Source organism: Crocuta crocuta, unplaced genomic scaffold (genome assembly GCF_008692635.1).
Source record: "Crocuta crocuta isolate KB4526 unplaced genomic scaffold, BGI_CrCroc_1.0 scaffold221, whole genome shotgun sequence".
NCBI classification, from domain to species: domain Eukaryota; kingdom Metazoa; phylum Chordata; class Mammalia; order Carnivora; family Hyaenidae; genus Crocuta; species Crocuta crocuta.
The window spans coordinates 1589313-1603871 of NW_027528610.1; the positions used below are offsets into that span (position 1 = coordinate 1589313).

The 14559-nt window shown below is 54.9% G+C and overlaps 1 protein-coding gene across 1 annotated transcript in view; it reads right to left on the reverse strand.

Annotated features, from left to right (window-relative positions):
* Positions 1–3069: 3069 nt before the first annotated feature.
* MXRA5 (matrix remodeling associated 5) overlaps positions 3070–14559 on the reverse strand; it is a 32619-nt gene continuing 21129 nt past the window's right edge. The window contains exons 5-6 of the mRNA XM_077754697.1: positions 9586–10477; positions 3070–6132 (exon numbers count right to left, since the gene is read on the reverse strand). Coding sequence (XP_077610823.1) covers positions 4197–6132; positions 9586–10477 — 2828 coding nt within the window. The 3' untranslated portion in view covers positions 3070–4196. The remainder of the gene's footprint in view (positions 6133–9585; positions 10478–14559) is intronic.

Below are 14559 nucleotides of genomic sequence, written 5' to 3' on the forward strand. Positions count from 1 at the left end.
TGAGCTTCCTCTTTCTCCCATGTCTGAAAACAGAGCACAGGAAGTTAAACAGCATATACCAAGGCTCTGATGTCTATACGGGGAGGGGCCCTGTAATATGGCAGAAATTAACACATTAGGTTGCCCCAGAGAGTATTAACCTGTTAGGAAATGCAAAATGGACTCTGGTATAGATTTGTCAAACCACTGGATGGATCTCAGCCCTAAACCAGCCACTTGTTCATCTTGACCTTGATGTAGATTATAATCACAGGGGCTTCTTCCTCAAAGATTCTGGTTTAATTAGTTAGACATATGGGTTGGTGTATGGGGTTGAATGATGGCCCCCCAAAAGATATGTCCACATCCTAAACCCTGAAACCTATGAATGGAACTTACTTAGGAAAACAAGTTTTGAAGACATAATTAGGCAAAAGATCTCTAGATGAGTTCATCCTAGATTATCCAAGTAGACCTTAAACCCAATGACAGGAGGGACATGGCCACAAGTCCAGGGGCATCTGCTGGAAAAGATGGGAAGGATCTTCCCTTAGAGCCTCTGGAGGGAACACTGCCCTGCCCCACCTGGATCTCACCCCGCATGGATCTCAGTGGTCCGGCCCCACCTGGATCTCAAGCATCTGCTCCCCAGAACTGGGAGAGCATAAATTTCAATCACTTTACACCCTACCCACCCCCACCCCAATTTGTGGCAATTGGTTATGGCAGCCCCAAGAAATGAACGCACCAGAAATGAGGAGTTTTTAATCTTCCCAAGGTGATCACAACACTAAGCCAGGAAGGAGAGCCACTGACTTCTCATGACATAATAAGGTTAATTCTGTTAGGAAGGCTGAATAGCCAGACACTTGGGTTGGGGTTAAAAGGACCTTTGGGCTTTCCTTTCCCAAAATATCAGGCCCTCCCTGAACCCAGAAACAAACCCCGCTGCCCATCTGTAGTTTGGTCTCACGTGATAAAAAGTGCAGAAAAGGCCCCTACAGGGTGCAGTGTCCTGAACTTTCCACTTAGTAGCAGGACAGAGGCTTCCCTCACCAGACCTCGAGTCCTGTCCAGCTTCATTGGAATGAGAGCTCTACTTGCAAGTAGAACCTGAATTGCCCAGTTTGAGTTCTGTTTTACAGTGAAACCCTGGTCACAAAGAGTGACAGCTGTCTGCTAGCTAAGAATTTTGCTTGTGCGCACAGATGTACAAAGACATGTGCTCAACGTCAGTAGTTCGTGGAGGGCGGCTGGGGGATACGATCTTTCAGTTGATGCATTATTGAGTTAATATACTACTTACCAGTCATAGTGGAACCCTATGTGTTTCCAGTTAATAATCTGAAATCACACACACATCCTTATTCTGGGCAAACTGATTTAAATGCGTTTGCTCCTGGAGAGTGAGTCCATCTCACTCTGCCCAGACATCCCTCTATGACTTCCCAGGCATAAAAATGTTGGCCGCCCTTCCATGTGATGTGGCCTTTGAGTCCCCTGGACTCCAAAAGCTCTCTGAACCCCGTCTAATGGTTCTGAAGGTCTCCGACTTGTGTCAGGCTGACCTGTACATCTGCTTTACATCCTTCAGGAAAACAGTGAGTGAAGACCACCAAATGCCCCTTCCTGCCATCCTAACTTGCCTACGGCAGGACAGGGCAAATCCTTAAGGACGTTTGTGGAGCCCACCCATGAAAGTATTATCATCGATCTATTTATTTATCTTCATCATCATCATCATCATCATCATCATCATCATCATATCCATCTATTTATCTATTTATTATCTTCACCATCATCTTCATCATCTATCAAACTATCTATTCATCATCTTCATCATCATCTCCTTCATCTATCCATCTATTTATCTATTCATCATCTTCACCATCATCATCTTCTTCATCTGTCCATCTATCTATCTATTTTTCCTCTTCATCTTCATCCTCCGCCATTTATCTGGCATCTATGGGATTGGTTCTCAACGAGGGTCAATCTTAGCAGGTGCATTTGGCAATATTTGGAGCCATCTTTTCGTTGTCATGCCTGGAGTGGCACGTGCCACCAGCATCTGGTGGGGGAGAACAAGAACACGCCTCAACGCCCTACGGTGCACAGGACTCCCCCACCCCAGACAGTGCTCAGCCCCGAATGGGTGCAGAGGTCGAGAAGCCCTCATCTGGCTGAAGACTCGTCTTTGGAGAATGAACTCTAGAGGCAAGAAGTGTTCCCTGCACACATTTTCCTCTCAGGGGCTGTCCTTGTACCCGACACATAGTAAGGGCAGTGCGCCTTTGTATGAGCAAAATAAGTGGATTAATGAGGGACAGACGAGAGACCTCTCTACATCCCACAGATCACGGAAAGCCACACACTGTTTTGTGTCAGTGACCACCACTCACTAAAGATTGGCAGCACTGTACTTTCTGTCAACACGGATAGTCGTGTTCTTCCTAAATATTTATCTTGAGTTTCGCTTTTCCTCTTGGGGGAAACAAAACAATGACAGTTTTGCATAGTTGAAGAAGACTAGGACATGTGCCCCAGATGTGTCTTTCCTAAAGAGAATTTCCTGAGCTATTGCCAAGGCACCGTGTTCCCCACCCCACCACCCGACTGACTTGTTTCTTTCTTTCTTTTTTTTTTTTTTTACTTTTTTAACCTTTATTCATTTTAGAGAGACAGAGTGCGACCAGGGGAGGGGCAGAGAGAGACAGAGAGAAACAGAATCCGAAGCAGATTCCAGGCTCTGAGCTGACACCACAGAGCCCGACATGGGGCTCGAACCCACAAACCAAAAGATCATGATTAAAGCCAAAGTTGGGTGGTCAACCGACTGAGCCACCCAGGTGCCCCTGATCATCTTCCTTCTTACTGCAACCAACACCCCCTAGGATGGGAGGGTCTCACCCTGCCTTCCTGTAAAATGCATGGTTGGAGCTACTCAGTTTCCTTGCCTATTAAACCCTTGTAGACAATAAAATAATTCCAATGTGCTGGATAAAAGCAGTTTTTCAAACACTGTGCTTTATACCCAAATTCACTTGAAATGCTCTTGCCCTGGAAAATAGGACTATTATCATTGCCTGGTTATTTGGAAAATATTATTTTATTATCAAATGTACATTATATTGACCTTAAAAATACAGTAAAGCAGTCACGGGGATAAACATGTCTCCTATTTTCCATGAGCACACACCGATGGGGTATGGCGTGAGGGAGAGACATTTCCAGGCTTTTCCAGGAGGCCCTGGATTCATTGTGCAGGGGCACGGCTTAGCTCTCTCCTGCCCCTTCCCCCCACCCACTGACTTCAGCTCTCAAGATAAATCCCCAAACAAGGAAATCCAATATCCCAGCCTCCCACACTGTAGGGGTGCGGGGAAGGTAATATAATAGCAGTTACTGAATTTTCTCAAGGAAGTTTGGAGGATATATGTTTTTTTTTCAATTGCATTTCCATGCCTGCTCTCATGTAGCCAAGTCTTGTAAAGACCAATAATTTATTATTTTTAATGAGACGGAAAGTATTTCTTTCTCTCTAGCCTCATCGTCTGATTGGAAAGAAAAATATAAAACATGTCTTTATGTAAGACAATATATAGAAAGTGAGTTCCAGGGAGGAAGTGAATCCATTATATAAAAAGTGAGTCCCATATAAAACGGTAGCTGTATCGTACGCAACTTGTACATTACAAAGACATCAGTCATTGTGCTTCTAAGCCCTTCCAGGGCAAGCTGGAGTTCTAAAGTGACAGAACATAAGTGGAAGATGGGTAGTCATTCTAGAACATTCTATCATGTTAGGGCTGCAGCAGATTAACTAGGGGATGCATCTTCAATGGGTTAGCAAGGCACTGGTAATCTCTATGGTTTATTTTCAGTGAGTGCTCCTTAGGTCGGCTACAGATGCCCAGTATAGTAGACGTGGTCTGCAAATCAGACAGCACCCTACGTGCCCAGCTCCTGCGAGCACACGACATCCCATAAACACGAATGAAGGTCCCCGGAGAGGCCAAACCATCGTTCTCGTGTTGCCACTGCTTCCTTTTGCCGACAAGCGTAGGTCAAAGTCAACATGAACCTGAAACCCAGACGGGGGCCCCCCGAGCACCGTGACAGACCCATTAAGCGTTCTGACCAGCTGACTGAGGCGGCTTTCCTTACAAATGACGCTTTGTTCTAACTGTGGAGTCCACATTCTGGGGGGCGGCGTTTCAGTAGACGTGGATGTAAGTAGTTTTCGAGTCAGTGCCTAGGATGTTTTTCGCAGTGCACTTGTAGAAACCCGCGTCTCTGTGTGTGGCCTGCTGGATGGTCAGGGAGCCCTGGGGGTGAAGGAATCTGTTCCCATAGAGACGCGCCTGCGCCCCGGCGGTCAGGTGCGAGTTGTCGGGCAGGTCCCAGGTGATCTCGGCTTTGGGAATCCCCATGGCCATGCAGTTCATCTTGACGGTGTTCCCGGGCCGCGTGTAGATGACGGGCGTTGGCTCACTGGTGATCCGCGGCGGATACGCTATCACGATAACTGGAAAGTTCACGACGGAAGGGCCGTACTCCGTGTCCACCTTGCAGACGTAGGTTCCCCTGTCGAAGACGGAAGCATCGCGCACCGTGAGGGTGCCGTTTTCCCAGAGGGAAAAGCGCCCCCGTGTTTGGGGGCCCTCCAACAGCATGGCATTGGGGAGCGTCCAAGAGAGGCGAGCCGAGCGGCCCCCCGGAGGGGTGCAGTGCAGCTGAAGGGTCTCCCCGTTGATGATGCTCACCAGATTGTGATACTGGTTGCTGACCTGGGGTTTCAGTCCCACCTTCAGGGAAACTAGCCTCTCCGAGTAGCCGGCTGAGTTGCGGGCCACGCAGCGGTAAGCCCCGGCGTCCACGGAGGAGAGGCCACTGATGTGCAACATGCCGTCACCCTTATGGTAGAATCTCTGCAGCTGTTGGCCACTCTGGAGCTCTGTCCCATTGGGAAGGACCCACAGCAGGGTGGGCATTGGGGTCCCTGCGGCCGAGCAGTTGAGACTGATAGTGTGGCCGGCCATGGCGGTGATCTTCTCACTGATCGGGTCATGGAAGATGGGCTTCTCCACGGGGTCCAAGACCGTGAGCTGGACAATCAGCCTGGCTTCCCCTCCCTCGTTGCGGCCGATGCACGCCAGCTGCACGGAGTCGCTCTTCCTCAGACTCCTGATGTCCAGTGTGCCGTTGCGATGGATGGTGATTCGGTTCCCATAGTACGGGGCCGGAAGAACCACGCCCTCGGGAAAGGCCCACAAGACCCTCGGCGTGGGGATGCCTTCCGCCTGGCAGTCAATGAGTTTGCGACTCCCTCCGGCCGCGATCTCCCGCACGGTGGTGATGGCGTTAGGGTTCCCGTTGATGGTGGGCGACTGGACGTTGACGTGGATCCAGACTGTTTTCCGGTCCTCCCCGGCGCTGTTCCTGACCACACAGGTGTAATTGCCGCTGTCTGAGCGCTGAGCTTTCTGAATGAGAAGAGTGCCATCTTGGTATATCTGGTACTTATCGGAGGAGACGGGGATCAGCCTGTTGGCTGGAGAAAGCCACGTCACCCGGGGCGTGGGTTCCCCTTTGGCTTCACACGCCACAGTGACCACATCGCCATAGGGAACCTGGACCACGGTGTACGTCTTGTTCCGGATGGCGGCGGGCTCTGTGACCACCTTGACCCGCACCCTCATCTCATCCTTGCCAACCTGGTTTTCGGCAAAGCAAGTGTAATCCCCTTCCTCCCGCATGCCCACTTCATTGAAGTAGAGTGTCCCGTTGTTAAAAACCACGTAGCGTTTGGTACGGCCACCGCCGTCGTCAGACTGCATGAAGGAGTTGACCAGGCTGCCGTCCGGGAGGCTCCAGGAGATCTCAGGGTTGGGAAGCCCAGTGGCCACACAATCCACTTTCAGGTCACCTCCGTAGAAGACCTTGTGGTCATTCTCCTTGTGCTCGATCTTGGCCGGTTTCATGACCACGTTCACCTTGAGCACGACAAAGTCATCACCAACCTTATTCCGGGCAACGCACAGGTAGTCCCCCGCATCCTTGTCTGTGACGGATTTCACCACCAGAGTCCCGTTGGGAAACACCTTGATTCTGGTGTCAAAGCTGGNGGGAGAAAAAGAGTAGGAAGTCAGTCTCCTGTATGCTCTATCCTGGCTTTAGGTAACCAGAATGAAATGAAAACATGTGGTCTGGGGAACTTTCTGGGCACACGGCCACTACTGCTAAAGGTCACATGGTTTTTGCAGCCTGGAGGGGACTGCATTCACAGGCGGAAATGATTGATTTGCCACAAACAAGAACTCTGACTCGGTAGAGTATGACCTTTGGCTGGCCTGGCTGCTGATCCCAGGATGTGAAATGCAGTCAAGGACTTCTGCCCGGTTAGCCTGGGTGTGTGTTCACCGTGTATCTGTCTGGAAGTCAGGACAGAGCTCATGGTGATGATAAATCCAGGTAAGATGCAGCAGCCATGGAGAGAACAAATCTGAGTTAACCCAATAAAGAGGCAGAGCTCTTCCTGAATAAAATGCTTTAGACATAATTTCTACTCTTGACAATTCTGTATTATATTATATCCCATTATGAGGCAAGGGGCCCAAAGTTGGCTACTCTATGCACTGAGTAATTGGGAGTTATTCCCACAATAACAAGTAGAAAGATTTGGGACAGCCTTTCTCGAAAAGTGTCCAGATTGAACTTTCTCAATGACACATAATTGATAATGATGGTATCAGGAAAGGAAGGGTTGAATTTGGACCTATAAATATTTCCTAAATTTTGCATTATTCGAACAGCATATCTGGAACTATGTTGTAGAGTTACCAAGAAGAGAATGGAAAAGAACAGAACAGAGCAGAAAAGAAAAAGAAAAGACAAAACAAAACAAAACAAAGGGGTCTACCTATAGTTGAATCAACCTCACTATGGTTAATAAAATACAAACCAAAACTAACAATGACCAAATACACTGTTTGGTTGGCCACAAGTGTGAATCAGGTCAACATAAGTCAGTAGGAGAGGAGTGCACAAACATATTTCAATGTGTCTTAGAGTTTAGAATCCCAAACTCTGTGCAGTAGCTCATGTCTCTCAGCCTTTCGAAACTTTGGAGCGGTGATGCCTATCCTCGGTCATAACTACAATCATCTGAGCAACTCAGAAATATATCCCTGCCTACGCATCACTGGGGATCGGGATTCAAGAAAAGCTGCGCTATCTGTATTTTTAAGTAGTCCCAATGTGTACGCGAGGCCAACAGCCTGCTCTTTTATAAAACTCACATGGGTTGTTGAATTACACTTTACTAAGAATGCAATTAGTCAAAATTTAGTAATAATGAAGCCGCAGAGACAGCAATTTATGATTTATAGGGACATACTGGAAGAGCGGCTCACATTCGTTCTGGGACCACGTTCTTTAACTGCCGTTCATTCAACACTGCCTGAGCCGTGCCAGGAAGAGCCGAAAACAATTTTGCACATGGCAGTACATCTGGTCAGCTGGGAGATATTCCAGGGAAAACTGGGTACGTGGTATTCTGGACGCAGTGTGAAAGGTTCACCAGGCACCAATCAACCATCTAACGTTAGCACTCAGGCTTCGAGACAGCGTGTTCACCCTTTCCCCGCATTGGAAAGAGACTGGGGAGGCCAGGAACAGCTGTGCAGAGCCCTCCGAGTGCTGGCTTCCCTCCTCGAATCCCGCGGTAGGACTCATGTCTCACATTCCTGCCTGAGCTGCCGGGCTGTGGGTGCAGAAGACACACCGTGAGCCAGGGTTTCTACACCACAGTGCCCCAGATGTGGCCTTGATTTCACTTTGCCAACCGTTGCCTCTCTCCTCTGTATCTCGGGAAAGTTACTGAAGAGACAGTGGCTCATCTGAATGCAGCCCAGGGTCCCTCAGACTCAGCACAGCTCACATCTGGGAGGGGTGGCTGTCTGGGGTGGGTCGTCCTCAGCATTGTAGGGTGGTGAGCTGCGTCCCTGGTCTCCACCCACCAGATGCCAGTAGCAGCCTCCACTCTGGTGTGACAATTAAAATGTCCCCAGGCACTGATGGGTGTTCCCCAGGGGAATAATCTGTCTAGCTGAAAACCACAGCAACAGATGGCTCGCGGATGGACGGATAGACAGACAGATAGATATAGATGGTACATACATATAGACATAGCTGATGGACAGACAGAGAGATAGCTGATGGGTGCATGTATAGATGGATGGATGGACGGAGGGATAGATAGATAGATAGATAGATAGATAGATAGATAGATAGACAGATAGATGATAGATACAGTCATACATGCCTACATAGGTGATGGATAGACAGTTAGATAGTTGATTGATGGATGGATGGATAGATAGATAGATGATTGATAAATATGACAAGTGGATGGATAGATAGATATAGATGGTAGATAGATATAGATGATACATACAGACAGACATAGCTGACGGACAGAGATGGCTGATGGATGCATTGATGGATGAATGGATGGATGGATAGATAGATGATTGATAGATAAATATGACAGGTAGATGGATAGATAGATATGATGGATAGATAGATAAATAGATACGATAGATGCATAGATGGATAGATAGATGATAGATATAGATGATAGAGAGATACAATCATACATGCCTACATAGGTGATGGATAGACAGTTAGATAGCTGATGGATGGATGGATAGATAGACATAGATCATAGATAGATACATACATACATACCTAGCTGATGGATAGACAAATAGCTGATGGATGGCTGGATGCAGATGATAGATATAGATGATAGATATGTAGATGTATGCATACATAGCTAATGAATAGACAGATAGCTGATGGATAGATGGATATACCAATGATAGACAGACACATAGATGATAGACGAATGGTCTTTCATGCTAGGTTAGTGTCTCCGCCTGGGTACTACTGACATGTGTGGTGGGTGACTCTCCGGAGTGCGGCATCCTGGGCCCTGTAGGGTGATGGGTAGCATCTCCAGCCACCACATGCCAGTGGCACCCTCATTTCCTGATTCATGCCAATCAAAAAGGTCTCTAAATACTTCCAAATGTTCCCTGGGCCCAAACCCGCCTATGGGTGAGGACCTGTGTTCTAGGCCCATCTGGGAACTTAAGGCACCAGATGAGACCGTGACTTTCTTCGCAGCCAAAAGAAAGTTTCGGAATTCTCCAACACGGCGCCCTCTTGGTGCCTTTAACTTTTCCTGTGTTCACAGCCTTTCTCTCTCACTAAGGCCACTCTCCCATACGATCTGAAGCTGCTTCTGTGTGTTGGGTGTGTTGTCACCGTACAACCTAGGTGACCATGTATAATATTATCGCTTTAAATACAGTCGATATGTAATCATTAAAGTAGAAGTTATTGGTTCCTTTTTTTTCCAGGGGGGGGGGGCAGGAAAGGAGAAGGGAAAACAGCAGGTGTTTCTTCCCCATCCCCGGGTCCAGGGGTGGCCCCAGGGCGGGTCCCCAGCGCCTAGCAGGGAGGCGCGCGCAGGGGCGCAGGGGCGCAGGGGCGCAGGGGCGCAGGGGCGCAGGGGCGCAGGGGCGCAGGGGCGCANGCGAGTCGGTCATGCGCTTGGACGGCAGGCGCCAGAGGATGCGTGGCCAGGGGTCCCCGGACGCGCTGCAGTCCAGGCGCAGGGTCGCGCCATAACGCACGTCGGTGCTCTGCGGGGAGGTGCCCGTGATGCGCGCGTTGGCGGCCGCCCGCTGCACCGTCAGCTGCACGACCCTGCGCGCCGAGCCCACCGGGTTGGCGACGACGCACTCGTAGCGGCCGCTGTCCTTGGGCGCCAGGTTGCGGATGTAGAGCGTGCCGTTGGCGAAGACGAACAGGTTCCCGTTGATGAACTGCGAGGGGCGGACCTGCGTGCCGTCCGACAGCACCCAGCGCACGCTGGGCAGGGGCGCGGCCTTGGCGGTACAGTGGATGTGAATGCTGAGCCCCGGGGGCAGCGAGATGTTCTCCTGCTTCTCCTGCTGGATGACCGGGGGCAGCGCGGCCACGTGCAGCCGGATGGCCAGGCTGTCGGCGCCCGCCGCGTTGCTGGCCACGCACTTGTAGACGCCTCTGTCTGAGAAGGACGCCTCCTTGATGGACAGGGTCCTGTTTTGGTGCAGCGTCACTCTGCCCTCCACGGGGGACACGGTGTGCCACACCCTCCTGTCCGGGAAGATCCAGGAGATCTGGGGCGCTGGGGTCCCTTTGGCTAGGCACTCCATGGCTATGGTGTCTCCCAGGTACACGGTGACGTCCTGGTAGTGGGAGGCGAGGATCTGCGGCTGCTGCACGGTGACAGACAGCAGGACCCCCACTCTGTCCACCCCATGCAGGTTTTTGGCCGTGCACGTGTACTGGCCACGGTCCTGCAGCTGCACCTTCCGGATGACAAACGTGCCGTTCTTCAGGACCTCGAAGCGCTGCAGCCTGGTGTTCGGGGTCATCAGAGCACCTGGGAATCAAAACACGTGCCATCAGGGGCCACACGAACACACCCCCAGGGTACCAACCAGTAAGGGCGATTCCTCGTTGAGGAGCCGAATCCTTTCCTTTATGTCCCACACCGCAGAGGCAAAGGGCAGACCCGGCTCCAATATGGAGACAACAGAATGTTCATTTCCACCATTTGTGACTTAAAAAAAATTTTTTTTAATCTTTATTTATCCTTGAAAGAGCGAGAGAAACGGAGTGTGAACAGGGGAGGGGCAGAGGGAGAGAGGGAGACACAGAATTGGAAGCAGCTCTGGGCTCTGAGCTGTCAGCACGGTCAGAGTCTGTATCAACGAGGTTTCTCTGATGTTTTCAGGTCTGGGTCTTGCTGACCCTGGAGGGACCCCAGGCCCCTCCCAGAGCTATTCAGTTCCTAGAGTCGGCAAGCAATTCACCTTTCACATGCAAACTAAAGGAGGCGCCTCTGTGGCTGAGTGGGTTAAGTGCCCCCAGGTCACGATCTCACGGTTCATGAGTTTGAATCCCGTGTGGGGCTCTGTGCTGACAGCCAGCTCAGAGCCTGGAGCTGCTTCGGATTCTGTGTCTCCCCCTCTCTCTGCCCCTGCACCGCTCTCTCTCCCTCCCAAAAATAAACATGAAAAAATTAAAGATACATATGAATAAACGCAAGTCAAGCAATCCAGAGCCCACACCGTGATCCCTGGTGTATGGGGCTCTCACGTTCCCAGGCCACGCCTCACCTGCCGGAATCTTCCCGGGGCAAGACCCGCACCACTAGGGAAGCCCTATGTCCAGAGCGTTGTGATGATAGTCAAGCCAGCCATTGCTAAGCCTCCTTGCAGAAAGCACAGTGAAGGCTGCTGTGCATCTTTCCCCGATGGCTTCTGTCTGCTGACACCCCCCCCCGCCCCGTGTCGTCCCTTCCTGTTGTAAACTGCAAAACAGACTCTTCAATGGCCGTCATTCCCTGACGTCGTTGCCTCACCATTTCTGAAGAATAACAAATCCCATATTTACAGAATGAAAAGCCTCGCAAAGCCCTGAGTTAAGGCATTCTCGTCTCCCACACAGCTGGGCTTTCTCTGCGCACGTAGGGGTAGTGAGGGGCCCCGCTCTGATATCACGTGAGGCCTGAGGACCCTGAGGGTTAACGCGACTGGGATTCGCCGGGAGAGAAACAAAGGCAGCATCTTCTCGGGATGAAGACCCCGTGGTGGTCTCTGTTCGCTCCGTCGAGCAAAATTCCGTCTTAGATCATTACGAAAACATATGACCTCAGTGTTGAGCGGATCAAAGAAGTCCTTAATTCCCGCGGGCCCAGAGCCTCTGCTGAACTTTGGAACGCTTCCAGAAGGCTGGTGAGATAAACCTAAGCGAGGAATGAAGAGCTCCCCGAAGTGCTATTAGCATAAATCATGCCCGTATCATCAGAACGGGGGGAGGGAGAAAGGCCTCTGATCAGAATCCAGGCCTGAAGGACACAGCCGTGCAGAGAGCGGAAGGCAGCAAGAGGGGACGCTTCCACGCTGGCTTCCCGGAGGTCACTTTCCTCCGTCACCTGGGAACTGTTTTGCCGTCCAGATCAAGTCGACGGTCATCCGAGTGCTTTTTGGGCTCAGCTTCATGGGCTGAGTTGTGTCCCCTCCTCAAATTCATACGTTGGGAAGCATCCCCTAGGATCTCAGAACAGGACTGTGGGCCATGTGGTCTTTCAACAGATAGTTAAGGTAAAGTGAGGTCATTGGGGTGCGCTGAGGTCCGACACTCCCTCAGCCTCAGCCCTGCCTGGACCTCAGACTCCCAGCCTCGGCCCTGCCTGGATCTCAGACCCCCGGCCTCGGCCCGGGCTGGACCTCAGACCCCCGGCCTCGGCCCGGGCTGGACCTCAGACCCCCGGCCTCGGCCCGGGCTGGACCTCAGACCCCCGGCCTCGGCCCGGGCTGGACCTCAGACCCCCGGCCTCGGCCCGGGCTGGACCTCAGACCCCCGGCCTCGGCCCGGGCTGGACCTCAGACCCCCGGCCTCGGCCCGGGCTGGACCTCAGACCCCCGGCCTCGGCCCGGGCTGGACCTCAGACCCCCGGCCTCGGCCCGGGCTGGACCTCAGACCCCCGGCCTCGGCCCGGGCTGGACCTCAGACCCCCGGCCTCGGCCCGGGCTGGACCTCAGACCCCCGGCCTCGGCCCGGGCTGGACCTCAGACCCCCGGCCTCGGCCCGGGCTGGACCTCAGACCCCCGGCCTCGGCCCGGGCTGGACCTCAGACCCCCGGCCTCGGCCCGGGCTGGACCTCAGACCCCCGGCCTCGGCCCGGGCTGGACCTCAGACCCCCGGCCTCGGCCCGGGCTGGACCTCAGACCCCCGGCCTCGGCCCGGGCTGGACCTCAGACCCCCGGCCTCGGCCCGGGCTGGACCTCAGACCCCCGGCCTCGGCCCGGGCTGGACCTCAGACCCCCGGCCTCGGCCCGGGCTGGACCTCAGACCCCCGGCCTCGGCCCGGGCTGGACCTCAGACCCCCGGCCTCGGCCCGGGCTGGACCTCAGACCCCCGGCCTCGGCCCGGGCTGGACCTCAGACCCCCGGCCTCGGCCCGGGCTGGACCTCAGACCCCCGGCCTCGGCCCGGGCTGGACCTCAGACCCCCGGCCTCGGCCCGGGCTGGACCTCAGACCCCCGGCCTCGGCCCGGGCTGGACCTCAGACCCCCGGCCTCGGCCCGGGCTGGACCTCAGACCCCCGGCCTCGGCCCGGGCTGGACCTCAGACCCCCGGCCTCGGCCCGGGCTGGACCTCAGACCCCCGGCCTCGGCCCGGGCTGGACCTCAGACCCCCGGCCTCGGCCCGGGCTGGACCTCAGACCCCCGGCCTCGGCCCGGGCTGGACCTCAGACCCCCGGCCTCGGCCCGGGCTGGACCTCAGACCCCCGGCCTCGGCCCGGGCTGGACCTCAGACCCCCGGCCTCGGCCCGGGCTGGACCTCAGACCCCCGGCCTCGGCCCGGGCTGGACCTCAGACCCCCGGCCTCGGCCCGGGCTGGACCTCAGACCCCCGGCCTCGGCCCGGGCTGGACCTCAGACCCCCGGCCTCGGCCCGGGCTGGACCTCAGACCCCCGGCCTCGGCCCGGGCTGGACCTCAGACCCCCGGCCTCGGCCCGGGCTGGACCTCAGACCCCCGGCCTCGGCCCGGGCTGGACCTCAGACCCCCGGCCTCGGCCCGGGCTGGACCTCAGACCCCCGGCCTCGGCCCGGGCTGGACCTCAGACCCCCGGCCTCGGCCCGGGCTGGACCTCAGACCCCCGGCCTCGGCCCGGGCTGGACCTCAGACCCCCGGCCTCGGCCCGGGCTGGACCTCAGACCCCCGGCCTCGGCCCGGGCTGGACCTCAGACCCCCGGCCTCGGCCCGGGCTGGACCTCAGACCCCCGGCCTCGGCCCGGGCTGGACCTCAGACCCCCGGCCTCGGCCCGGGCTGGACCTCAGACCCCCGGCCTCGGCCCGGGCTGGACCTCAGACCCCCGGCCTCGGCCCGGGCTGGACCTCAGACCCCCGGCCTCGGCCCGGGCTGGACCTCAGACCCCCGGCCTCGGCCCTGCCTGGACCTCAGACTCCCGGCCTCGGCCCAGCCTGGACCTCAGACTCACGGCCTCGGCTCTGCCTGGATCTCAGACTCCCGGCCTCGGCCCTGCCTGGACCTCAGACCCCCGACCTAAGCCCTGCCTGGACCTCAGACTCCAAGCCTCGGCCCAGCCTGGACCTCAGACCCCCAGCCTCGGCCCAGCCTGGACCTCAGACTCCCAGCCTCGGCCCTTCCTGGATCTCAGACTCCCAGCTTCACCCCTGCCTGGACCTCAGACCCCCAGCCTCGGCCCTCCCTGGACCTCAGACTCCCGGCCTTGGCCCTGCCTGGATCTCAGACTCCCAGCCCTGGCCCTGCCTGGGTCTCAGACCCTCACTCAGACCCCCAGCCTCAGCCCTGCCTGGACCTCAGACCCCCAGCCTCGGCCCTGCCTGGACCTCAGACCCCCAGCCTCGGCCCTGCCTGGACCTCAGACCCCCAGCCTCGGCCCTGCCTGGACCTCAGACCCCCAGCCTC